The following is a 26,077-nucleotide window of genomic DNA, read 5'->3' on the forward strand; positions in this document are numbered from 1 at the left end:
AACCTAACATGATCATCCAACAAAGGTTAAGCAACAAGAAATTGAATAAGTTGATGGTGGATTTTGAGATTGGAGGACCTTTGGAGAATTGATGACAAAACTCTCCAGTCTCCATCTATAACTGGTGATCATAAACAAAAGCGAAGAAATCTTCTTTCCAAGTTCCAAGTACTCACCCAAAACCAAAATATTTTTTCATCTCCATGCATTGGATTTGCAAATTATTTCATCCCGTGATATTTTAAGTTTCGACTAGTGAATGATTGTTTTAAGTGACAAATAAAATAGATTTTTTCTTGTTGGTGTTTGAGTTTGAACTTATTAGGAAATTGTAAGAAAGGTTTTTTTTTTTTTTTTTTTGTTCAGAAAAATAAATAGCTCTAATAAAGAAAAAAAAAAAAAGCTTGATTCCAAACTAAGATTTCTATATTTTCATAAAATTTTGTTAACTAATAAATTAAGAAACGGAAGACAAAAAAATTATTTTTTAAACACATTAAATTTAATATAAATAAATTTATTTAAATCAAGTAAAAAAAACATATTGAATAAAATCCAATAATCTCTTACATTAAATAAAAAAACAAGTTTGGAGCTTTTATTATAGCTCAAAAATAGGAAAATTATTGTTGTTAATTAATGTTAAAATTCAATTTCATATTTTTATTTATTGAGTTCATCCAAGATGAAGTTTAATTATAGTTAAACAATATTTTTTTTATGAAGTCAGGTGTATCATTTATTTATTTAATATTTAAAATGATTAAAAATTAAATCAATCATTTGACGCATGTATCATTCATTAAACATTATTAAAAGATTTTAATTTTCCTTAAAGTAAATATTACATTAATATTTGGCCGTAAACAACTAACATTTTAGAATCAAATAGCATTTTCCTAATCTTTTGCTAAATTGATATGTTGTTAAATTGGTAATTTTATAGGTGAATAATGAATACTTAAAAAAAAAAAGGAATTAATTGTTTTTTAAATAAAATTTTACTATTTGTTATTATAAAAAGCTTATAATTTATAGGGGAGAAGAAGAAGGAAAAAAAATTACAGAACAACGAATTGTATAGCTTCAAGTCATGCATTAGATTTTTCCACGAAATTGGCAGATAGAAAAAATCACTTTGAATATAAGAAAAGGACAAACCGGATAGAGAGAATAATAATGTTCGCAACCGGTTTCTTCACCAGTTTGCCTCTTTTCCCAACTTCTCTGCTTGCAGAAAGTTTAGCCATTTTTCACTCTTACAGAAAAAATAGTACTGAAAAATCTAGTTCGTAGCTTTGTTGATTTCTTCGATCTGTATGTTATCTGAACAAAATCTATCTCTAACTTTCATCATCAAATTTCCATTCCATTTATATAAAATATCTTTCTATCTTTCCACTTTCGTTACCCTTCATAAATATCCTTTTCCAACGTTTCCTGACTTTTTTTTTTCCTTCTTAATTATCATATGATATTTAAGGTTGTAGATCTAACTCCAAAATTTTCAACTAACTTTTCCATTTCCTCGTCCTTCATTTATATCTTTGTTTGATCTGTTGTAGCTGTTTCTTTGTTGTTGTCGTCGTCGTCTTCCTTGAGAAAAGTTGAAAATTTTCTGTCAAATTTTGTTTCTTTAGAGGTGTAATCATATACCCATTTCTCAAATCATTAAAATTTCTCTGTTTAATTTCAATTTTCATCCAAGTCATGTGATTTTAACATCTGGGTACGTCTCCTTTTTCATGTTTTCATACTAAAATTAGGGTTTTTTGTCAAAAAAAAAATCCCTCTTTGGAAAGTTACATGGATTACGGTAGAGAAAATGTAGTTCACGTAATTCCGATAAATGGACCTGAAAATTGGGTTCCAAATTCGGGAGATCCTTCAGTTTGGGCTACGGAAGAAGATTACTGTGTTTGGAACAACCATGAAACCTCCACCGACACACCTTCAAACTCCAGCTACGACCAAAGACAACCTCAATCATGGTCCAACTCCGAACAGCCTCCAAACAAGAAACAAAGAAACTCTTCCCAGGAATTAAATTTCAGGTCCAAAGCCATAGGCAAAATATTTTTCAAGACCAAGCTTTGTTGCAAGTTCAGGGCTGGCACTTGCCCTTACATTACAAATTGTAACTTTGCTCATAGCATTGAAGAGCTTCGACGCCCACCTCCTAATTGGCAAGAAATAGTGGCTGCTCATGAAGAAGACAAAGGGGTTTTATCAGAGCCAAGAGAGGAATTTCAAATTCCTTCTCTGGGGTCTTCTAGTTTTTCAGGGGAATCACAGAGGTCATATAAGGGAAGGCATTGCAAGAAGTTTTATACAGAGGAAGGGTGTCCTTATGGTGATAATTGTACCTTTTTGCACGACGAGCATTCGAAGAATCGAGAGAGTGTAGCTATAAGTTTGGGGCCTGGAGGGTATGGTGGTGGCGGGGGAGGAGGTGCTGCTGGTGGCGCCGCTGGGAATGGATCGAATACAAAGCCGTCTAATTGGAAGACAAGGATTTGTAATAAGTGGGAACTTACTGGCTACTGCCCATTTGGAAATAAATGTCATTTTGCTCATGGAGTTGGAGGTATGGTTTTCACTTGTTTATTATTGTTATTTAGTTAAAAGACTAGTATTTGTTGAAAGAGTCTATCTTAACTGAAATGCTCCAATTTATGGAAGAGAACTGTAGTCTGTAATTGTTCAAGTCATATGAGTATACTGGGATTTTCTTCTTGGTGGGTGTACTTCTGTGTAGTTAACCGCCTTTGATTGGCTAGAATTCTAATTAAACAATCAGTGATATGTAAGTTTTTGCCTTGATTGCAACCATCCAATTTACTGATGAATATCAGGCAAGTTGGATGTTCCTATACTCTTCTCATGGTTCTAACTTACTAAGTTAGAACCATGAACTTGCAGTGCATATGCTTGTACCATTTATCTGTTCTCTTACTTTTCGCGAGTGATTAGAGCCATGCATGTTGTGTTATCATACCTTTGAAATTTTAGAACTTTCATCTCACTTCTATTTTTGAATTAGCCAGTGCTCTATTGATGGGTGATGCAAAATAGATGTTTTTGTTGTTTTTTTACACAGATAGATGGTTTTTCAACTAGTCATGAGTATCTTCTGTGTTATAGCATGTATTATTATATTTTGTGGAAACAAGCTTTATATGAAAGTTGTTTTTGTATCCTTTTCCTTTTATATTTTCATGTAGTAGGGATGACTACCTTCTTACTGCAGAATTACACCGATATGGAGGGGGCCTTGTGGATGTAGAAGCTAAGGATTCTTCTGCTACCACTTCTGACTCAAAGCAAGGGGGAGGAGTGCCTTCTAAAACTCCTGTTGATACTGTGGCTGCACCGGTCCCTTCCGTTACGCTCTCAGATGTTTATCATCTTGGGGTTCCTTCACAAAGGACATCTATTGTACTCCAGAGGCCAGGACAAAGAACTATTCAGAAATGGAAGGGTCCAGACAAAATCAGTCGGATATATGGTGACTGGATTGATGATATCGAATAAGCTTTGGTCCTTCAAGTATTGAAAAAAACAAAAAAAACAAAAAAAAAAAAGGAAAGAAGGGGAGAGCTGAAATTCTTTGCAGTAAGAAGCTTTTCCTGGGAAAGTGAATAATTTAGATATTCCTTGGACGGTAGGGTCATATACCTTCAGCTTCTGCACTAGGGTATTTTTTTCTTTGCTCACTTCAAGTCTTCAGTGGATCCCTGGCTTATTGACATCTGAGCTGTATCATTCTTATGTATGAATATTCCCTCCCTGGCTGGGAATATGACGTTTGTATTACTAGCTGTAGACTTTGTCCTTGTTATGAAATCTATAAATCATTAGATGACCCTTTTTAATCTGAAAACTGAAAAGAAACTTATTCCACTTTGCATAAGTTATCATTTTTGTTCTTAGTTCTCTATTGCAGGAAATCTTGATTTTACCATGCGCGTTCCTAAATTTTAAGCTGAATTTGGCACGCATGCAATTTTGTTCATTTGAAGATTTGCTGGATTTTTCCGAAGATTTTATTACCGCTTCCAGTTGGTTTCAAATGATGCAGAGACTAATGGTGATTTACCATTACAATTACACCAGAATGATGCCAAGCAGCAATCTTTTTGTGGTGGACTGATGGTGTTAAGTTAATCAGAAAAATCCCAAACCCAAAACTGAAAAAAGTGAAAGGAACTCCGAATTGATAATAACCAGACTGACTGCCATAACCAAAACCCATATTCTGTAGTTTACCATGGTGTGGTTGGAATAATGTCATTGGTTTGCAACAATAGTAAGCAGAGCAAGTACTAGTGTTGTTCAGACAAAGCTACACATCCTTCTCACAAAGGACTCCGTCAATAACCATAAATATAATGCTAACTGAGCATCAGCTTTCCAAATTAAGGTTACTTCTTTTTCATACTCCTAAAACACATTGATATGCCGCCTTGTTTTTCTCTTGCTTCTACACAACCAACAAAGAAAAATCTCACTTTTTTTTTCTTATAAATGCAAAAATACAAGGCCGGAACCATCTACACTCCGGCCACTGCTACTCTTTTTATTCAATGTGGACTTATTCTAGTTATGCAGAACCACCATCCTCATCAAACTACAGCCCCCAGTACCTGTAATTATAACGGTAGTTTTCCTTTTGTTCTTCTTTGATTTTTTCGCAGCATATTTTTGTAGGTATTTCCTGGAACATCTTCATGCTACCAGGAATCATTGGCCTAACCCTTCAGGTGCTGTAGCTGAGCTGCCACAGCAGGTGAAAATATGAGTAATGGCCTTGATCCTGAACTAATACAAGCTTTCCCAACATTCTATTATTCAACTGTCAAACAGTTTCGTTGCGAAAAATATGGCCTAGAATGTGCTATTTGCTTAGGAGAGTTCAGCGATGATGATATGCTTCGACTTTTGACAATTTGTTGCTATGTTTTCCATAAAGAATGTGTTGATCTTTGGCTTGAATCACATAAAACATGTCCTGTTTGTCGCGGGGTGCTAGATGTGCCTAGGAAATCAATAGAGAAGTCTCCGTTACTTGTTCATAGCAATTCCATGCATGAAATTGGAGCAAGTCAAAGTTCACTGCAAGATGCTGTTAGCATTGACATTAAAGAAGGTAATAATAAGAAAATTGATGGGAGAGAAGATGAAGCACAAGCCTCCTCAAATAAAGGAGAACAAAACCATAGAAAACGTGATAAGATGGAAAGATTTTCAAGGTCACATTCCACTCGGCACTCGATAGATAGGACTAGATCAGAAGAGAAGGACAGATATACTCTCAGATTGCTTGACCATGTCAAAATAAAAATTGTAAAGGGACATAACTCTGCAGGTGGTTGCATTGCATTTGGTGAATTTGCAAGCCCCTCGGGCTACAGGAAAGAAGTTTCTGGTGAAGCACCAGAGACATGCCGAGGAGACATTGATAAAGAATAAGTTTCTAGGGACTCTTTTCTTTTCTTTTTTTTTTTTTGTTCTCTTTTATTCACACAAAAGCTCATTTTTTACATATCTTACGAAATTCTGAATAGAATCTATTTACAAGCATTATCTGATAATCTTCTCAGTTCTCATGTTTCTTTATACTTATATAGGATTTATTCAATATTGCATGAACTGATAATTTGAGATTAACATTCGGAGAACAGAAATAAGCAGGAACATTCAATCATAAAACTCTAACTTGGTCGACATTTGAGTTCACATACTCCTTTTTTCATTTGATATTTACTGTCCAGAATTCAACTCATGTCTTCCAGTTATTTGCCTGCGATCTTCTAGAGCTTGCTTCTTTATGTTCTGAAAGATTAAGAATGAAGTTTCAGGATTTCGTATCTGTATTTCCCTTTATCTGCAATGTTTGGTAACTTTCAGCAACAAGACAAAAGGTTCGGAAAGGGCTAGATTTCAGCAACTATTGCCTTTGATGAGTGGCACCAGTTAGGCTTGATACAAGCTGTACTCTTTTGGTCTTGTAGTAGCTCATGAACTTTGCTACAAATTCTGCTGGCAGGAATAGGTAATGATTAGATCAACAGAAGGCATTATATGCTTTACAGCACTGTAGATTATATTTGAAATGATAACACGAGGGACATTAATTAGCATATATAAAAAAAAAGGTTTTGATAATTAAGAAGTAAATCTGTTGTTTTACCTTCTACTGATAAGAAAAAAATTTGAGGAAAGTTTCTCATTTTGTTGGCTAATACTTAAGCTTTGTAGCTTAACTTTCGTTCTCCACAAAAATGTTCATTAGGCTTTAACATGTTTTAAGAATTTAAATTGCCATCAAGGTCGTATTTATTGAGATTGGAGATATAAAAAAAATTATTATGATTATTACGATTATCAAAATCTTGAATTTTTTTTAATTTTATTCCACTTGTTATAAAATATAGTAATTATATTTATAATCATAAAAGCTTTTATTTTATAATTTTTAAAATAAGTTATGACATATTTTATCTTTTATTTACTTGAAAAAAATTATTAAGCTAGAACGAATACTTTCAGTATTTTTTTATATTGTTTTAGTAGAGATAATATATTTTTTTTTCAAAAATTTCAAGAATTGTAAATGTTTATCAATATCTTGTTGAATTAATAATTCTTTTTAATAAGACAAACTGCTTGCATTGCATTGTACAATAATTCTCTTGACAATTAAATTAAATCCTACATTTATTATTTAGTTCAAATCAATTATAATTCACTACAATTGTATCAAGTGCAGATAAAATCACATACAAATAAACAAGTTTTTTTTTATTTTGATAGGGAATGAAGAAGATGGACGTGACCTCCCCAACACTCCTATTTTTTGCCAAAAAATATTGCAAGTACGCTGAATGGGCTTGGGCGTCAAAGCAACTCACACTGGCTTAAAAATGTACTAAACCCAGCTAAACCCAAGCTCATGCCCAAGACCAAATAATTTTTATTTTTGGGCCTTCAATTTCTTTCCAATTCCATTGCCCGACTGAAAGCCAATAAGACCACCAAAAGCCTTTGTAGCACTAGTAGTATACAGAACTAATGGGTGATCATTGGTTCGATGCTTCGGGCAGGGCTAACCAATTCCCAGGTAAGCTCCTACTTCTCTCCCGTTTTCTTCGTTAATAGCTTACAGCTAATATATATCCGGCCAACGTCGGCAGCGATGTTATGGTTTGCCCATTTGCTTCTTCCTTTATTTTGTTCTCTGCTTCTATTGTCTTTTATGTTTCTTGTGTATATTAAAAAAATAACCCTCACCCATGTCTTCTTCCATCTTTAATTTCTCCCACAGTTCCATTCCTCCTGCAATTCCAACCGCAAACCCCTAAATTTCCCCTATCCATTCTCTGCCTCTGCCTTTCATCCCCAATCCAGTCTAGGTTTTGTGTCTTTTGGACTGAATTTGTGAATTGATGTCTGTTCTCTTTGCTTTTCTGTTTTAAGTTTTTAACCCGAGCCAATGAATTTTTTTTGCTAGAATAATGCAGGTTCACCACGTCAGACTATGGTGTAATGCCTGCCTGCAATTCGTTTTACTTACCTTGCCAGCCTTGTGGCCTCGAATGAAGGAATGACTAATTCTCTGCCATGGTTTCGGCCTATGCATGGGCGGTTCAATATCTTCTTCTTTCCTAATCCGCGTGACCAGTGTGGGCCTTTTGGGCTTCTTTCCAGGCTTTCCTAATCCGCTGATATAAACTCTGGGGTTCGGCCCAACAGAGTAAGTAGGGGCCTTTTGGGCTTCTTTCCAGGCCTTCCCAATCCGCTAATATAAGTCAGGGCTTGGGCCCAACACAGTAGTCGGTCAAGTTTCTCTTATAAATTGTAGGTTACCGTTGCCATATCCAAAATTGGTGAAATTTAAACTAATAATAATAATTATTATAATACTAATTGAAAAAAATATTATAATTATAATTATAAAAATAATTTTTATGAAAAATCTATGTTAATTTAATTTTATTAAAACTGGCATTTAAATTCGATATAATTGGTGGAATAATGAATTTAATAACTGCGGTGAAATTCAAAAGGAACTAAATCTCCGCCTTTTCTTAGTTTTTTTTTTTTTTCTTTTATTTGGCTTCTTACTTGTCACCCAAGTTTCCAGCTTCTACTCTCAACTCAAATAACAGATTGTTTCTCTCTCTCGCTCTCTGAACTGTCTTTTTCAATTTCTTTTTCTATACTTTTATTTTAATATGCAGATTTTTTATCGTACATTTTAGAAATGTCGGTGCATTTAATCACGGTAAGTTTTCCTACTCAATCTCCTCTCAAACCCTAATTGGTAAATATATCGATTTTCGACATTGAAATATTTACACATCATATAATTTGAGTTGAGATTAAAGTAGATTTATCAAAAAATAAGATGAGTTTATTTTTAGTCCAAATACACACATAAATAAAGTGAACTGTAATAAAGAAATTACGTTCACATTAGTTAGAAAAAAAATCATGAATATGAATGAGATTGTGGTCATATTCATGAGTAAATGGATAGATTATGTTTACATGCAAATCTTATGATTTTAAGCATGATTTTTGCAATTCAATCTGAAAGTTTTTATGCTTAGAGAAATGATCCTAGCTTATATATTTTATATTATTCTTTGGTAAAAAACAGACTAGAGTTTTGTTTATCTTACGCAATCTTTTAGATTGTTCTTCAAGTTCTGTATCTTTTAGGTGAATTTTTTAGAGTGGTGAATTTTTATTGTTCTGTATCTTTGATTAGAATTCTTAGAGTGGTGTTTCTGTATCTCTTAGTTTTTAGTCTTAGTAGTGAATTTTTATCCATTTTAATGTTATTCAAATTCTTGTGAGTTATTTTCTTTGTAAGTTTTTTCTATTTGCAGTTAATCTCCACATTTCAAACATCAATTCCCAGCATCAATTCTTTCAATGTTTTCTTTGTTCTTTTTTTTTATTCATCTTGATTCTAGTTTTTTGGCTTTTCTACTTGCCAAACCATCTCTTTTTCTTTACTCTTATTCTTATCTGTAGATTTGTGATCTTTCATTCTAGGAATCTCTGTGCTTTTGATTACTGTAGATTTGTTAACATCATATCCTCATACATAAATAAAGCTTTTGTTGTTATTTCTCTGAGAATGGGTGTCTAAATTCAATCACTTTGAGAACTTCAAATGCGTGTCTAAATCCTTCAATGTTATGTATGAAAGTGGATGTCTGCATTCATTCCCTTTGAGAACTTCTGAATTTGTCCCACCAATATGTCAAAACTTATTGAATTTGTTTGTATATGTAGCAAAATATTATGTTATCATCCTGGTGAATATCAATCCCAAAATTTTTATTATTTTAATGTTTTTGAACCTTGCCTCATTTTGTCAGGAGGACCTTGGGGTTGTCTCCTTTGTACTAGTGAATTCAATTGTTTCATAGCAAGCATGAAACATCCCATCATCAATGTGAGTTATCTATATTTTCTAGATGCTGGTATTAACTTGTCATGTATGATGATTATCATTGTAAATTTTTTTTTCTTCAAAGCATATGTTTTTAACCGTGGCTTTGCAATTTTTTTATTGATTATGCAATATATCTATATTTGGTATATAATATATACTGTTTCAGATCTATGTTCCACTTAGTTTTCTTAATGCTTCCTAAGAAGTTGGTGGAAGGCAGCCCTTAAATCTACAACTCTACTGCTAGGATTTGGTAGACTTGTTTCTACATTGAGTGTGGACTATCAAGTAGAATATATTTCTTCATACTTGACTTTTTGTAATAGTAGTTGGCTGCAATGGCATAGGATAAGCTGTTTTACACGTCTTCTCACTAATATAAAGCATATGGAATTCTGGGAGATGTGTAAAATTGTAATACCTTAACCCAAATGATAATTAGGTTAGACTATTACTAAAGCCCATTAAGTTAATTAAGAGGTTAATTACTAAAGAAAAAGTGGCTGAGTGTTTTACTGGATAAAAACCTAGTATCGTGAAATAGAAAAGAAAATACGAGTTCTTCTTTCCCATCTTTCTTAGGGTTAAAGAGCATGAAAAATCAAGTACATGATCCAAAATCAAAGACTACAATCGAGTTAATCTCCTAAATGTGAGTATATGCTCTCTTTTTATTTAAGAAAAAATATCATGTTGATTGTTATTATATGGAGTTAAAGTTTTGAGAGAAAAACTAAGAAAATTATGAAATCTTTCATTAATCTTTATGATCTATTTGGGTAAATTATTGTTCTTAAGATTTATTGATGATTATTAACTGGAGTTTAAAGATTGAAAGTAGGGATTTAAATTTTTAAAGATTGAAGGAGAAATTCTGTTTTTTTATATGAGATGCTATGATCTACAATAGTGAATCAAAATAGAATTTTGTATTAATGGGTAAGTTATTGCTATGATCATTATATATAGTTGGAAAGCGTGTTGAATTTGCTTTCTAATGAAACAAACGGAAGTCCAATCCAAGTATTTTATGGAAGTTGTCTAATTTTTACTTAAGGATATATAGGTTGTAAGACAGTAGCATCAGAGTTAAATTATGAAAATTGTCTTAATTTTTATACAAGAAATTATAGATGAAGCCATATATGTTCGGAAAACTTATTGAGTTTGCTTTCCAACAGAGCAAGCGGAATTGAATTTGGAGTTTCGTATAAATAAATATATAATTTTTATTAGAAGGTATATGTGCTGTCTGGCAGCAGCATATGACGTAAATTGCAAAAATTATTATAATTAATAAACAAGGAATCACAAGATTGGCCATATATGGTTAGAAAGCTTATTGAATCTAATTTCTAACGAATTAAAAGGATTTTAATTTGAGTTGGATATCTTGAGCTATGGTCGTTTTAATGAAAGTAGCGCAAGCTGCTAGAATGAGTTACTTGAGTTAATTCTTGTTTAACTTAATTATTTTTAATATAATTGGTCTAAAAAATGGGTTGATTAATTACTGTTATGTTGAAATGATATTGAATAGGCTATTAATTATTTTGGGGGAAAAACTAAGTGGTGGAATCGAAAGAAGATAAGTAGAATCTCACACACTTTGCATGTTTTCGAATCTATGTATATATATATGTTTTTAAATAAATGAATATTTTATTTCATTATTTTTTATGTATGAAAATAAGATTAAGCATATGATTATTTTGCGTTTCTCTATATAAATGATAGATCATGCTTATTAATGAAATGAAAAAATGATTTATGTTTAAAGAACGATTTTATGATAGTTACGTTTTTACATTCCTAGGAAGTGGGATCATCAACACTAGAATTAATTCTACGGCTCTGGCTAACGGGTTATAGTAGTTAGCACAGACATGATCATACGGCCCTGCTAATAGGTTATAGTGGTTAGTATAAGACCCTGACTAACTGGTTATAATAGTTAGCAATGATCATGAGGATAAAATTGTCGATACGGTCAATGTTACGGGTTATAGCAGTGACCGTAGCTAACGATAAACGAATGATGATGATTTATGATAATAATGATTTATGATGATTTTAAAGATTGATCCATGATTCAACTTAATTACAATATTTGAATGATAGCATTTTTTTTTTTTTGCAATGATTTATGAATTGACATGTTTTGATATTGATTTATGATTTACAAAATGTTTGACATAATGATGATCTTTGAAATATTTTAACATTATGATTTGACAAATATTTTGAATGATCCATATGATATGTATGAAAATGATGCTTGATCCGATAAGATGTGTGAGTCTACACTTGCTGAGTTGTGGTTTGCTCATTCTTTTTTTACTTTTTTTTTACAGATGAGTAAATAATAAATTTGATTTCTCTTGAGAGAAGCTAGAAGATCAAAATGGGAAAGATTATTTAGTCGTTAGAAACAATACTAGCCAATGAGATATTATTAACGGTTTTGTATTTTTTTATAATTTGTATTTGGATATGTAGAGATGTATCATTAGTTGGATTAAAGATATGGATTTTACTTGGCATATTATTTTATTAAAGAATTTTAGAATAGTTAAGAAAGAAGGCCTCGTATTACTTTAGGGTTTTACTTTAAGGTAATATAACCATGTTGCGTCTTGATCTCGGGGCATGACAAAAATATGTGCTCCAAACCAGTCTGTATCCACAAGCAGAATTCCTTCTGTATTTACTCAAGCATTTTGCATTATGATCATAATATTTATACAAACTGGTTTGAGTGAATGATGCCTTTCTAAATGTTGATAATTCAACTTTTCACCTAGTGCTGATTGTTAAGCAATACTATTTTTTTTTTCCATTTAATTTCATTTTCCTTGCAGGCACTTGTGGGTGAATACTGAGTACATTGTAATTTCTTTTTCAAACTTGCTGGTGCATTTATCCTTACATTCACAGTAAGTGTTCTTCCAATATATTCTGAAATTCTTGGTTCAGTAATTTTTCTTGTTATGTCCTTCGATTCATGAAGTTTGTTTCTATTCTCTGGTAATTGCTATTTGGTTAGTCCTTTACAATAATTTGAATAACTCTCAGGGTACCAAAGTTGGTTGACTAATGAGCTAAATGTCTATCTTCTTTCTAACAAATGGGGAATGGATATCATAAACAGAAGAAACAAGAAGGGAATTTTTAGCATATTTGGTAACCATAATTTGGAACTATACCAAATTTCCTATTGGTGTATGCTTTATCATAGTTTTTGTTTGCATTTGCAGTCTTATTCTTGGATATATTGATTGTAAGATTCTTGTGATCCCAATTGTTGAGCAAAAAGCAAACTGTATTCTTTGCGTGCTGAGATCCTTCTTTGATTCAAATCTCACCTAGAAAAAAGTAGCTTGTATTGATTTGAAGGAAATTGGAAACGATGGAAAAAAGAATTTTTTAGATTAATTTTTAGTACCATTTCTTCTGTTGAAGATCTGTGTCTTCTTGACTTATTTCCACAAAATAATAGGCTAGTCATTGCTCTTTTCATCTAAAAAAGATTAAGATGGTGTTTAATTTGTGCATTCCCTTTGCTTTCATTACTTCTGTGTCTCATCACATCATTTGATGCAAGATTTTGTCGAGTAATTACTTGTTATCATACCCAGGATGCTGGGGTATGTATCTTATTGGTGTTCAGGTGGGCTGCTGTCCCTTCTTTGGAAATCGTTATTCTGCAATGCAGAGAAGCAATGATGGAACATGAATTAGAGTCTGGCTTCTTTCTATCATGTTTTGGTATATACAAACTCACATGATTTTTGTTATTGATATTTGTTGTGTCCATTCCTGATAAATTGATTGCTCAGAAGGAGACCTGATTTTTGTTACCCTGTCTGTTGCAGGTTTTTAACATTGCCTCTGGATGGGCATGTTGAAAGAATTTCACCTAGAATGATGGGAAATATTCATCAATTAGATTTACTAATTTGTAGGAGTATCTTTGCAAGTAACAATCATGATTCACGAAACCACTATATGCAATTTCTGCATTGCAACCTGGTTTATGTTACTTGGGTGTTGGCACAAAATCTGCAGGTTATTCTTATTTTCTCCCTTATTTAAATATTTTCAACATTCGTCATCCCTGTGGTATTAAGTTTGTGACAGTTAGAAGCTGTCATCAATGTGAAATATTCCTCTTCCTAAAATATATAAGGTCAGGATTTAATCATTGATTAATATTTTCTTTTTCTTTATTTGTGATTGGGTACTTAATGAACTGTTGGTGTCTTAAATTTAGAACTCTAGAAAGCATTTTGTGTTTAAAAAGAGGCTTGGTTGATACTGATTCAATGATAATATATTCATGTCAAGTACTAGTTTGAGTGAAAAAGGAGGGGCATTCTTTGAGTAAGTTTCCTTTTCTTTTAAGATGGATATAATTTGGTGGAGCTGGGACACTTAGTTTGACATGTGTACATCAGTTTGTTGTGCAGAAATGGTGAGTCAATAATTGACTTAGGAATAAGAGGATCATGTATCAACCATGACTTGGATAGGAATTTTTGTTCTCCATCAGCCTCTCAAGAGTAGAAGTTCACTGCTCTGAAAATTTGTTACCCAAACTGAGCCCATGCCTGTTTACCTCTTTCATGTTTTTGGTATAATTGGTCAACATAGATGCAATTACTCACAAAAAATAAGTGAATCGTGATGGATGTGTATAGTTTTTTTATCTATTGTCAAATGAGGTGCATGGCTAACTAGAGGTTTACCCTTGTTTTAGCTTTTAAAAATACTAATGCTTTCTGATTACGTCCCTGGGAACAAAATTTCAGCTCTTGAAAGAGCATACATGACCCGAATTTATTGGCTTCCTTTCATCTGGTAAAGAGAACATCCTCCTCTTTCATTAATTCATGTGCTATAAGAATTCTTTATTATCCTCCTCTGGCTCAAAGAAATAACATAACAGGTTTTCTTGGATTATTTATGCAGGCAAATGCGCTCATAGGGCTGGTGAACTTGTTTGTGGATATCCTGTTTGCCTCAAAAGTATCAGCCCTTTTAATCCTGATTTTCTATTCTTTGTCTTTGTATGTTGCCATTGGGATCATAGATTTTTTAGTGTTAGTAAAATTTTAGTAGGCTGACCGTTGCATCTGTGTGCAAAATATTTCCTTTTTTTTTGGAAAGCTATAATGATGTAGTCTTGTTTTATTGCGCATTGGAAACAAATTGTCTTCAACGCAGCTTAGAATAGAGGAATATATGTGTGAAGTTGATATATGTATGACTTTTAATGCTAGCGAGTGTGATATATGGACATGAATGATTTAGGACATGGTAGACATGATATGCATAAAGTCTTAGGACAATTGAAAAGGTACGATACTTTAATGTAAACATACCTATTATATTGTTAGTTACTACACTAACATTAAGCTGTTATTTCTTCTCCTTTTGTGGTAGATTCCTTGCATGAACTGTTTTTTTCTTATGAATAAGCATTATTTTATATATGGTGCCTTAAAGGCCAAGAAAATATCAGGCATGCCCATGAGCATGCACATGGACATGCACATGTATGTATTTGTATTTTATATTGTGCATAGGCCCATTTGGCACATTTCAATGGATAGATGCAATCTACAACTTTATATCATATGTTATTTGTATGTAGTTTTTGGAGTTTCTGGGGTGTAGATATATTGACATTTATTTGTACAAACGAACAATATTAGAGAGGAAAATCTAGAAAAACTTAGACAATCAATCAGTATGAATTATGAAAGGCGGGAGGACAAAGGTAAAAAAAAAAAAGTGTATTATTTTGGTGTAGGAAGCTGAAGGTCACATGGATTTCCCAGCAATGTCTCTGACAAATTGGACCACGGTCCACCTCCTTCAACCCTCTTCTCCAGATAAGGCGACAGTTCAGTGTGTTTCTTTTTCTTGTATCTCTCTCTCTCTCCTTCACACACGCTTACATCTATAATAATAATAAAAATAATAATAATAATATTATCATTATACGAATTTGCATTTATGTTTTTAATAAAAAATTGACATTTATAGCTTGCAAAGCAGCACTAGTCTACACGAAGCAATTACTCGACATTTTCCTTGTGTTATTTTTAGTTTTAACGAAGAAAAATTAGAAAGCACTGCTATGGCCATGTTTGTGTTTATAATATTTTTAAGTAGATCGAGTGTCAAGATTTTATCACTTAAAATCTAAAAGTTCGATTGAGATTTCTGTTTTATTATTATTTTTTAATATGTAAAATTTAAGATTAATAATAATTGGGTTTCTTTTTTTTTTTTGGATAAATTAATAATAATTGAATTTCAATTGAAACAAGGCATTCTTGTACTAATCTAAAACCATACTTTGCTTTCGTGTTATGCAATGGCAAGCCATTCGTGCTGCTTCCATATCATGGATTTCTGATCACTTTTCACATCACGATGAGGGTGCTTCCAGTAGTGATCATGATTCATGAAAGTGCCAAAAAACCACTTTCGTAACTCTAACAGGTCTTTTGAAAGCATAATCATCATGGGTTTGCAGTCTTAAATCTCTTAATATCCTACTCTACAGATTCTCACATTTTCGTTTATTTGCATTTTCTGATCGATTGGCAAGTCAAATGATAAACGGCCCAGAGGTAAAATCCAATTCCCATGAAACAAAGCTAGAAAAATTCAGGAAAAAAAATGCCCATTACACTGCAGAGAATGGGCTGTCAAGCACATGTTAAGCTTTCCGTGTCAAATAATGTGTATAAGAATCTATGGTACGTGAGCCAGTCATTTCTTTTCCCTGCAAAATAAAACACACATTTGAATGTGAAGATTTGCTTTTACCTAGCTCGTATTTTTGTTGGTATGCATATTTCTATATAGATTTGGGGCCCTCCACCACTCTCTCCATTGCAGAGCTGTGCCAGTGTTGATAGCGCCTATGAAATCAGGAAGACAAACCCTAAACAAGGATGGGTGAAGAGCTTCTTTCTTTTCGCTCTCTTTTTGGTACCACAAAAGAGAACTTTATCCTTTCTTGACCCTCTCACGTGCATCATATCGTTCTTTCTATACTCTACCAAAGCCACAACCCCTCCCTCCGTCTCCCTTACTTCACTTTAACCTCTCTTTAGCTTCTCTCTCTCTCTCTCTCTCTCTCTCTCTCTCTCTCTCTCTCAAGATTTCAAGTGCTGGGCCTTAGGCTAAAAAGTGATTTTTGTCTTTAGAATGAATTTCAGTATTTAAGGTCATATTATTTGGAGGAGTAGATTGCGTAGATTGTAGAGAAATGGCACTTGAAACTCTTTCTTCCAACGAGCTCTTGAACTTCATTATCTGTGATACTATATCTGCAACCCCATATAGCATCCATGACTCTTTCGTGACTAATTTCTCATTGGAAAGTAGTTTCAGTTCCCAAGAACAAGCTAGTAGTGCTTTGAATTGCTTTTCAATGGTGACAACTCCACAATGCCGCTCAACAGGAGCGGAAGCTGTTGAACGGAGGCCGAACTTGGCAGTTCAAGGGAGGAAAAAGAGAAGGAGAAAACCAAGGATTTGGAAGAACAAAGAAGAGGCTGAGACACAAAGAATGACGCACATTGCTGTTGAGAGAAACAGGCGAAAGCAAATGAATGAGCATCTGGCTGTTTTACGCTCCCTCATGCCTGAATCTTATGTCCAAAGGGTTTGTCTTCTGACTCTTCTCCATCCTTCTTCTTTTTTCTTACTCTCCTCTCCTCAAATAAGTTTCAGGTAAAACGAGAGTTGTTAATCTTCTGGTTAAGCCTAAGGGTCTAGCCATGCATATTCAAACTCAAGACGACGACAATTCTCGATGCTTTATTAGGAAACCCAGGTTATGAAGTGTCTAACAAAAATGGAGGGTTTACTGGATTTGTAATTAAATTAATATATCCATATTTCTGGATTGTTGAAACATGCATGTTAAGTCATATTTTAGAATGTTTTCTTTTTATCCTGTTAGCTTCACTGCATTACCATGTTTTATTGATCAATTACTCATTCTTTTACTTTTAGAGAAATGGTTACTTCAAGGTTTAACTAATTGATATACTTGAGTAGTAGAATTGTAATCTGATTCAGTACAGTTCTGAAAAACTGGACAAATTGAATTCTAAAGTTCAATGTTGCAGCAAAATTTATCAGAACGCGTCAAAATAAAAAGTTCAGCTAGAATTGGGAAATATTAAAAGAATCCTATTATTTCCTTTTCCTATTCTTTGGATTATGCTCTTGTTTGCTAGTCATGCAAAAGCTGGAACTATTGATGAAAAAGCTGTTCCAAAAAGATTTTGGAAATAGTAATTATAAGGATACTGCAAAAGAGACCAGCTTTTTCCTGTATAATATATCAGAAGAATTGTGATACAAATTCCTGGTTATTACTTTATCTAATTTGCAGTTTCAAAAGTTCAATTTAACAATATAAATTTTGTATGTGTAGGGTGATCAAGCGTCCATAGTTGGTGGTGCTATAGAGTTTGTCAAGGAACTTGAGCATCTTTTGCAGACCCTTGAAGCTGAAAAGCTTCGAGTACTGCAACAAGTAAGACCAGCTGCAGCCAATGAAGAAATTGCCACCAACTCCAAATTGCCTTCACCACCATTTGCACAATTTTTTATGTATCCTCAGTACACCTGGTCCCAGATCCCTATCAAATGTACATCAAAGACTAAGGCATCAATAGCGGATATTGAGGTGACATTGATTGAAACTCATGCTAATCTTCGAATTCTCTCACGAAAAGGTCCCAGGCAACTTTCCATGCTTGTTGATGGTTTTCAGTCACTTTACCTTTCCATTCTCCACCTTAATGTCACAACCATGGATCCATTAGTTCTTTACTCTATAAGTGCCAAGGTAATGTGCACCTTTTTCTCCATCACCTTCATATTTCTATTTTAAGAAAAATATTGCCCCCCCTCCCCCTAATTTTCATGGGATAACAACATAATAATATGTAGTCGACCTTTGAACATATTGTATAAAAAACCAGTCATTGCATATATATATTTTATATATCCAAATAAATATATAAGAAATGTGATATAGTTTGCTTAGACAATGCATTCTAAGAAAATTAAAAATGTGATAGAGTTTGGTTAGACAATTCATATCTTTAATTCCTTAATTTTAGCAAAAAATATATATAAATATATATATTGATTTATATGTACGATTTCTTATAATAATGTATAACACGGGTAGTGATTCAGACATTATATTAGAGATGGTTGTCTTCAATTATTATTATATGGAACTGTGGGAAGATACTTTCTTTTCCTCTCATATACTTTTGTTTTTCCTTTGGAAAGGAAAAATGTCTTTTTCCATAATTTAAGAAAAATCAAATAAATTTTAGACAGACCTTTTGAAGTTATAGTAGTGATGGGCTTAAATTATTTTCATGTGGGAAAAATGGCAAGAAGATTGTTTTTTTCTCACTTATTACTGCTATTTTCCTTTGTTTAGTTAATATTTTTCTATAGAATTCAAGAAAATCATGCAGTTTTGGGCTAAAAGTTGAAACATTCTGAAAGCAGGTTGAAGAAGGATGCCAACTCAGTTCAGTAGATGATATAGCAGGTGCAGTTCACCACATGCTGAGAATAATTGAGGAAGATACAACTGCCTTATATTGATCAACTTAAAATACCCTCTGGTTCATATTGAAATCACCCACCTTTTCTTCATTGTTTAGGGTTTTTTTTAGTGGGTGGGTGGGTTTGTTTGTCAAGTTTCTGCATTTTTAGTTTTTATTGCTATTTTCTCCTGTTTGTAGCTTGAGTCAATTAAAAGTGTGTTTTGAGTTTTTCATAGGCATGATTTATCATCAGGATGTTCATCTGGTAAATTATATATGTAGGATGTTTATTGGGAGTGTGTGAAATAGAAACTTTATCACTACTTTTTTTTTCCTTTAAATGTCAATGGGATGTTGAGATCCTATGCATGATTATAACATGACTTATTTTGCACATGAACATGCCGGCATGCATCTACCCTCTCCTAATTAACCACACTTGTCTACAGGTTGTTTAGAGTTCCTGATTAAATTTTAGGTTCATAAGATATGATCTATTTCCCAATTAGTCCCCCCAAAAGTATTGCAATCGAAAATTCGCAAGAAAATGAAGCTATTACTAGCTAGGTTTATTCCAGAAATTAACTTGGTGCCAGACAAGAAAATAATATTCTTTTGTGTGATATATAGTATGACCTGTAAAACTACTAAAATTCTTAGCATCCGATGAACATATATCTCTATGTTCTTCAAGAATATTGATACATAACTTAATGTTTACCCCTGGAAAACTATATTACATTAAAATCTAACTACCATTTTAAATTGTATGTACTAATTTATTGAATAGATATTTCAGCAGACAGGCCATTTTCACTCATATATATGTTGTAGTAAAAAATTGGCAGTGAAACACCGTACTGGGAAAAAAAACTCCGAAGCCTGTTGTTTTTGTTTCAACACTTTCGTAAGAAAATCCAAGAACGTACAAGCACTTGATTGGCTGGTTTAATGATGTCTCAATATATCTTGTACAGGAAACAAATTTACATTTCTACTGGTTTTGATGATGAAGAAAAATGGAAGGTTAACATAGCAGAAGTTGGTGCAAGGGGCATTGGAAAAAGTGATAGTTTTACAATATCAGAGAAAGAAAAAGCTGAGAGTTAGAGGGCTTTGTTTTGTTATTTGTGGGATCGATGCATCAATCCCTCATTTCAGCCTTCATTTTTGTTTCTTTGTGTAAGCATGAACCTGTAGCCCTCATTATGACTTATGTCTCCTTGCATAAACCAGACAGGCATGTCGGAGCAATCTTTACATCTCTTTTAATTTGTGAATCCAGGACAGCAATAATATATATATATATATATATATATATATATATATATATACATTCGCTAACAGTAAAGATATATTGATAAGTGTCTAACTTTTAGTTTCGATAATCAAAGTTTAATCTCCCAATCTATTACATTGCATTACCTTACTGTTTGTATTTCATTTGTAAAAATTTCAGAAAAAGGTATCTTATTCAAGCATTGGTCTCCCCCACTACGTTTTTAGCCACCATTTTAGTAGGAAACATTTTTCATACAGCTTTTCTTTGCACATTTCAATTGCAACCTTAATGGCAAAACAAACCAAAATTTTTATTCTCTTGTGTTTCATCCATTACCTTTTTGATTATTAGTAAAGGCTACAGCCACGTGTAAATTACACTCTTTCCTTATCTGTTGTTGCAAAATTTGAGTACGCTTTTGCTACTTTGCTGGTCTGTTACAACATTGCATGTAATCAACAAATATGTATGCAGGAGCCGTACATAATTATCATGCCAATTGAAATAAGTCTAGCTTTTGGGCATTAAACTAGCCCAGCAATGCGTCTATGGACTTGGCAAGTTTTGTTCCAAAAGCCCCATTTTCTGGTCCGTAAAAGAGCCTATTAGGTCGAAGCTTTTGTAAACTTTTCTGAGCCTGTTCAATTTCCTTTTGGGCATGGATTTTCATTCCTGATTCATAATTCAGCCCAAGAAAACAGAAAAAAAGGCTGAATTCTTACTTGAGCCAGAGGAACAAACAGTTCTTAAACCCATTTTCTATTGGACTGCGTCTTGGTCTGAGCTCAAGATCCTTTTGCTTATTATTAAAACACAAATCCGATCAACGTGGGCTCTATCAGTCTCAAAACTAAGAATGAGATGAATATAGGCTCATTCATAGGGTCGGATTTCCTTTAATAAAAAATAATTTTTGTATGGTGGAAGGAAGTCCCACATGTTGACGCTGTCCAATTTTGGAATCATAGCATAAAGCAGGGGCGACTGCAGAGGGGACCCATCCGTTAAGTTGAATTATTTTGTAGGCCAATTTTGAATTTCCATCACATTTACATTGTACGGCGGTAGAACAATTAGGACCATTACCTTGTTCAGCAAAACCTAGCTTTGGATTAATATATATATATATATACGTATATATATGGAAAGATTAAATATAAATAATAACTACAAAAATTTCTTATATATAAGAACAAAATTAAAAAGGACAATTTATGTGTACAAAATATTGTCCATATATATATATATATATACATATTTGTTTATTGTAAATTTGGGGGTAAAAGGACTTAGGCAAGAGAGATGCCTTCTTGGCTACCATCAAACCAAAGGTTAGGAAAGAAATTTTGTAATAAAGCTACATGGTGTATGGACATCATGATATACATATATGATAATAGATAGAATGTGGAAACAAATTGTTATCAGGAAGTAGAAGCAATTGGGAGAAGAAAGAAAATTAGTAACAAATTACACATGTTTTTCTCCGATCTAATAATTAAACGAACCAGAGAAATGACGAAAGTTCAAAAAAACATTGAGATATCTAATTTTGATTTCACAGGTAGATCATAGTTCTCACACTGAGGCTATCTTGGTATCTATTACAAATTACACATATAAATCTGCTATGAATATGATCAAAAGTATATATTCAGAGAGAGATAGTTGGATCTCTTACTCTTCCTTGCCTGGTAAGAAAAAACCTACCACTCGAAAAGGATCTCTTCATTGCAGCAGGGTTCATTACACAGTACTGCAAGACCCTTAATTTGTTGCTAACCTTACTGCCTTCAGCTGGTTGTTTTGACGATCCAGCAATACCTGATGATAAGTGGAACTCTTCAACTTTAGTGTCTTCCTCTTGATTCATAGGCAAAATATCAGCAACTGATCGTTGGGTTTGACAGAAATGATCCATTGAAACTGATCTTCTCATCTGTTGATAACCTTCTTCTCCAATCTCAATTACGGTATCTCTTCCTTGCACGTCGCCAAGATCGCTCTGAACTCTGTTCACCTCCTGCACAGTCCTCCTCCTTCCTGTTTCTTGTGCAGCGGCTACATTTTCATTTGTCACAGGTTGCCTATCCTGCAAAGATTCATTGCCTGGAGGACTTTCTGTCACTGGAGTTGGCAATGGAAGTGGTGAAACACTAATAAAGATTATATTAGCACGACACAAAGGGCAGTTTGAGTGAGACCTAAGCCATGTATCAATGCAATGTACATGGAAAGCATGACTACATTTAGGCAAGAGCCTTAAACTGTCATCTTCTTGGAACTCACTGAGGCAAACAGAGCAATCTGTTCCTTCAATCAAGCAGTCACCCTTTTTGTATTTGCAAACTGTAATGGACTTGATCAGAGCCTCATCCAAACCGGTGGTTGAAGTCTGCCATGGCTCATGGGTGGATGGGTTGTGATTGTCTTCCAAAACTTCACTAGTGTCAGGATTCTCTCTTCTCCTAGTCGAGTCCGGGTTCCCACAATATTTAGATATTATTGTATAGTAACTTACTAGAAGAAAAGCACTGGCCAGAATGCCCAAGATTGCAATCACCAGAGGGGAGAAATTTGGGCCTGAATCATCATCAGGGAATTCTATGGGAGGTGGAGGAGGGAAGATGATGTAGCACCATTGGGGACAATACCAGCTACAAAAACCTTGTGAACAGTCTTTGGTGTTCATGTATGGCACCCAGGTTCTTGGGTTACCAATAGACCCCATGACAAATTAAAAAAAAAAAAAATCTACAGAATTAAACTTACAACAACTTCTAACATAATTATATGATGAGGAAAGATAACAATTTAGATCATTGGCATCCAAACCCTTAGACAACAAAGACAAAAGCAGGAATAGCCCTTTAGACCGCCTAGTGAAACCACTGGAAATTTACAAAAACCTGTTTCTAGAGACTCTTCGGAAATAATAAGATCGTATAAATGTGTTACTGAAGAAAGATTCGAACAGCCACCTTATAAATAAAGCAAATAGGATGGCCTAAGGATATGGCTAGAATAGAAAGAACAAAATATAATGCATTGAAGGTTGGCACATGGGACACTACATGTGCAAAAAAATGCTAGCTCAGAACAGAATGTAAGCCAGTGAGGGGCTCTTGTAATGCAAATTTCTTGAAGAGACAAAGAAAGGGGCTTACATGGAAAGCAAAGACAGGAAAACCGGAAGAGAGGCACTAATGAGTATTCTCTTTTTCTTCTTTTTCTTTCCCTTCTTTTCCTTTCTTTTTTTCTCTTCTTTTGCCATCTTTATGAATGTGAGGATAATGATATGTTGACTAGGGGCGTGATGTTGGTTGGGAATTCATTAAAGTAATCAATTCTTTTATTATTGTCGAAGCCAGTTGCAGTTGAAGTGAATATATTGCATATTGCTCATTCTCTAAACAGATGGAACTGTGGAAGATTGTGATGACTTTTAAATGTACTCCATAACTGTTAGTAAATTTGACTTAACCCAAAATTCGTAATGCCAGAATGAGCCGTCAGATTAGGTGTACCAGATGGAAGTTCATGAATTTAAAAACTTACTGTTTTTTTGGAATTAAGGAAAGTTATAATCTAGCTTTTTGCCATGAAAGAATTTCTGCCTGAATCATGAAAAGACATGTCACTGTCTCACAAGGTTGGCCATAAGACCAAATATTTGCAAGGGTTTGGGGTCAATATATTCTTTGTTTGCATCTTTTTATTTTTTGACCTTGGTGAAATATGAATCTCTATGTATAGACTTGGCATGTTTTAATAGCCTTTTCATTGTTAGATTATAATGGAAAAGGGCAGAGAATATAAAAAAGTAGGAATATTAGCAGGGACACTAGACAAAATTATCCCAAGAAAATAAAACTTAATGCTCCATTGTCAATTCTTAATTCATCAAATTGCAGCAGTGGGGGCCTCAGAAAATGGTCTGAGCATATGTTCTCCCACATCACATAATTCAAGTGGCCACATCTTTTCCTTGTCATTGAAGCAAGGGACTTTGATTTCCTTACTGCAAGACTAAAAAGAGCAAATAAAAGAAAACAGGAACTCAAGCAACACCTAGAATGTTTAATCAACAAGTGACACAAAAAATTATTTTCCAGGTAGCCGATTCTGAGATATGAAATGACTTTCTTTACAAGGTAACGTTGTTCTCAAAACCTAAAAAAATACAGTAGATCAATGGAATTAGGCAGTTTTAGTCAATGATAGAAGCTTTCTTTAGTCAAGTGTGATGACCAAGAAACATCTTTCCCTCTAACCAAACAACTTAGTTGTTTACCTTTTCTCTTCTTTTCATTTTTTCTTTTTCCAAAGTCACGCCAATCCTCTAAACCCTTAGTGAACTATAACACTGACCTATTAACTTTAATGGTCTTTGCCTCCTATCTTTTTTGCACATTCCAGAGCCCCATTTATATAAACTACAGATAATCTTAAGCAACCAAAGAAAGTAGGGCCAGTGTCTCACCAATCCGTCAAAAATTATTAGTTTGTAAAAGCAGCAGCAGGCAATGAAAATTGATATATGGCCACGTTAGGGAGAGTGGTTTGAGATAGCATAAAATTCCAATTAACTAAGAGGAGAAAATGTAGTTTAAATTAATCATATCGAATCATCAAAATTTGAAAAGCATAAGATCATATCAAATCATCAAATTTATGTTATAAAACGTTTCTGATAAATATGTAATCATAAGAACAAGAATAAATACTACTAATAATAAGATATTAATTACGACTTCGAATATAGATTTCTTTCTCTGTTTAAAGGATAGATATGGATATATTTAACAAGATCATGTTCCATAATCCACAATAGAATCAAATAGCTAAAATAAAAGATAACATAAGAGTAAAACTACCATTTCATAAATTACATTGTCAAAGCAATCACGAATTTCTTTTCTACCCTGTTATTGATCTTTAATGGAAGAAACAAGTGGAGACTTTACTGTGGGCGCAAGAATATGCAAAGTGTAAAATCCATTAGTAGAGTGAATGATGAACTTTTGCTTGCAAGTTAACAGAATGTGGACTTGCTTATTCCTGCAGAATTCAGCATTCAATGGCTTCTGGTGCACCACTTTGTTATAATATATAGCCGCAGCAATGAATTTATGATCCCTAGTCGTCTGGAAACAATTAAGATTGAGTCTTTGAAGAAAAACAGAGAATTAAATGTTGATATGAGGACATCTGCTTTTACAACTCACTGAAATAAATTTCCTGACCTCCACACAGTTATTAACATCATCTTGCTTAGAACTGATTGCTTTCTAGCTTTAAAACAGATGAAAAAAATCAGCTACCCGATTATAGCTTACATTATTCGCTTCTTTTAAGGCCTGTAATCAAACACCACCTAACCAAACATCTAAAAGTTTTCATTTCTTTGATTCATTCAGACAACACCATAGGAACTCGTACTCAAGATCTCAAGCTGGGGTCCAAGCATTTTCCACAACTATATATGCATTTCACCAGTCAAAACATAGGTCTATGTCAACTGTGATCTTTGTATTCATATATTGCATAATTAAGCTAAAACGGTAGAGGCTGAACGTAAAAATAAAGAGAAGGTTTCAAGGCTATTGTTCATGAACCTTTATGGCACGAAATTATGCACACAGTTCACAAGCATAGAAAGAGGTTAATATCCTATATATATCCTACCTTATAATTTCTGCAACATTAGTACAA

At 33.4% G+C, this 26,077-nt stretch overlaps 4 protein-coding genes and 1 pseudogene across 5 annotated transcripts; 4 read left to right on the plus strand and 1 right to left on the minus strand.

Moving 5' to 3' along the window:
• Positions 1-1,053: 1,053 nt before the first annotated feature.
• Positions 1,054-3,903, plus strand: LOC111290957 (zinc finger CCCH domain-containing protein 12-like). Its single transcript, XM_022882477.2, has 2 exons — positions 1,054-2,587; positions 3,251-3,903. Exons 1-2 carry the CDS (start codon positions 1,807-1,809, stop codon positions 3,532-3,534), a joined length of 1,065 nt encoding a protein of 354 aa, XP_022738212.2. The 5' UTR covers positions 1,054-1,806; the 3' UTR covers positions 3,535-3,903.
• A 118-nt stretch (positions 3,904-4,021) lies between these two features.
• On the plus strand, positions 4,022-5,730 carry LOC111291269 (RING-H2 finger protein ATL29-like; annotated as a pseudogene).
• Positions 5,731-6,953: 1,223 nt separating this feature from the next.
• Positions 6,954-14,904, plus strand: LOC111291441 (uncharacterized protein At4g17910-like). 2 transcript variants are annotated; one of them, XM_089767491.1, is made up of 9 exons: positions 6,954-7,123; positions 7,514-7,832; positions 8,244-8,287; positions 9,396-9,472; positions 12,334-12,408; positions 13,111-13,240; positions 13,348-13,540; positions 14,232-14,332; positions 14,444-14,904. In XM_089767491.1, exons 6-9 carry the CDS (start codon positions 13,233-13,235, stop codon positions 14,457-14,459), a joined length of 318 nt encoding a protein of 105 aa, XP_089623617.1. In that variant the 5' UTR covers positions 6,954-7,123; positions 7,514-7,832; positions 8,244-8,287; positions 9,396-9,472; positions 12,334-12,408; positions 13,111-13,232; the 3' UTR covers positions 14,460-14,904. The 2 variants fall into 2 exon arrangements, with proteins under 2 accessions (XP_089623617.1, XP_089623616.1); XM_089767490.1 differs by lacking the exon at positions 14,232-14,332 and having other exon boundaries at positions 6,971-7,123.
• A 676-nt stretch (positions 14,905-15,580) lies between these two features.
• On the plus strand, positions 15,581-20,359 carry LOC111290924 (transcription factor bHLH71-like). Its single transcript, XM_022882447.2, has 4 exons — positions 15,581-17,159; positions 17,940-18,356; positions 19,040-19,082; positions 20,058-20,359. Exons 1-4 carry the CDS (start codon positions 16,761-16,763, stop codon positions 20,114-20,116), a joined length of 918 nt encoding a protein of 305 aa, XP_022738182.2. The 5' UTR covers positions 15,581-16,760; the 3' UTR covers positions 20,117-20,359.
• A 1,528-nt stretch (positions 20,360-21,887) lies between these two features.
• On the minus strand, positions 21,888-23,712 carry LOC111290921 (E3 ubiquitin-protein ligase Os04g0590900-like). The gene has a single exon (XM_022882437.2). The coding sequence runs from the start codon at positions 23,091-23,093 to the stop codon at positions 22,017-22,019; it is 1,077 nt and encodes a 358-aa protein (XP_022738172.1). The 5' UTR covers positions 23,094-23,712; the 3' UTR covers positions 21,888-22,016.
• Between the last annotated feature and the right edge of the window lie 2,365 nt (positions 23,713-26,077).

The sequence above is a fragment of the Durio zibethinus genome, chromosome 11, assembly GCF_047325235.1.
Source record: "Durio zibethinus cultivar Kanyao isolate XHJ-2024 chromosome 11, ASM4732523v1, whole genome shotgun sequence".
Classification (NCBI taxonomy): Eukaryota; Viridiplantae; Streptophyta; class Magnoliopsida; order Malvales; family Malvaceae; genus Durio; species Durio zibethinus.

Bases quoted from the DNA above. Each gene is read 5' to 3' on its own strand.
- LOC111291441 (XM_089767490.1), top strand. The intron at 13,541-14,443 runs GTTATTCTTATT...TTATTTATGCAG, and splicing joins TGTTGGCACAAAATCTGCAG to GCAAATGCGCTCATAGGGCT.
- LOC111290957 (XM_022882477.2), top strand. From the start codon at position 1,807: ATGGATTACGGTAGAGAAAATGTAGTTCACGTAATTCCGATAAATGGA. The intron at 2,588-3,250 runs GTATGGTTTTCA...TTCTTACTGCAG, and splicing joins TTTTGCTCATGGAGTTGGAG to AATTACACCGATATGGAGGG.
- LOC111290921 (XM_022882437.2), bottom strand. From the start codon at position 23,093: ATGGGGTCTATTGGTAACCCAAGAACCTGGGTGCCATACATGAACACC.
- LOC111290924 (XM_022882447.2), top strand. From the start codon at position 16,761: ATGGCACTTGAAACTCTTTCTTCCAACGAGCTCTTGAACTTCATTATC. The intron at 18,357-19,039 runs GTAATGTGCACC...TTCTGAAAGCAG, and splicing joins TTTACTCTATAAGTGCCAAG to GTTGAAGAAGGATGCCAACT. The intron at 19,083-20,057 runs GTGCAGTTCACC...TATCTTGTACAG, and splicing joins TTCAGTAGATGATATAGCAG to GAAACAAATTTACATTTCTA.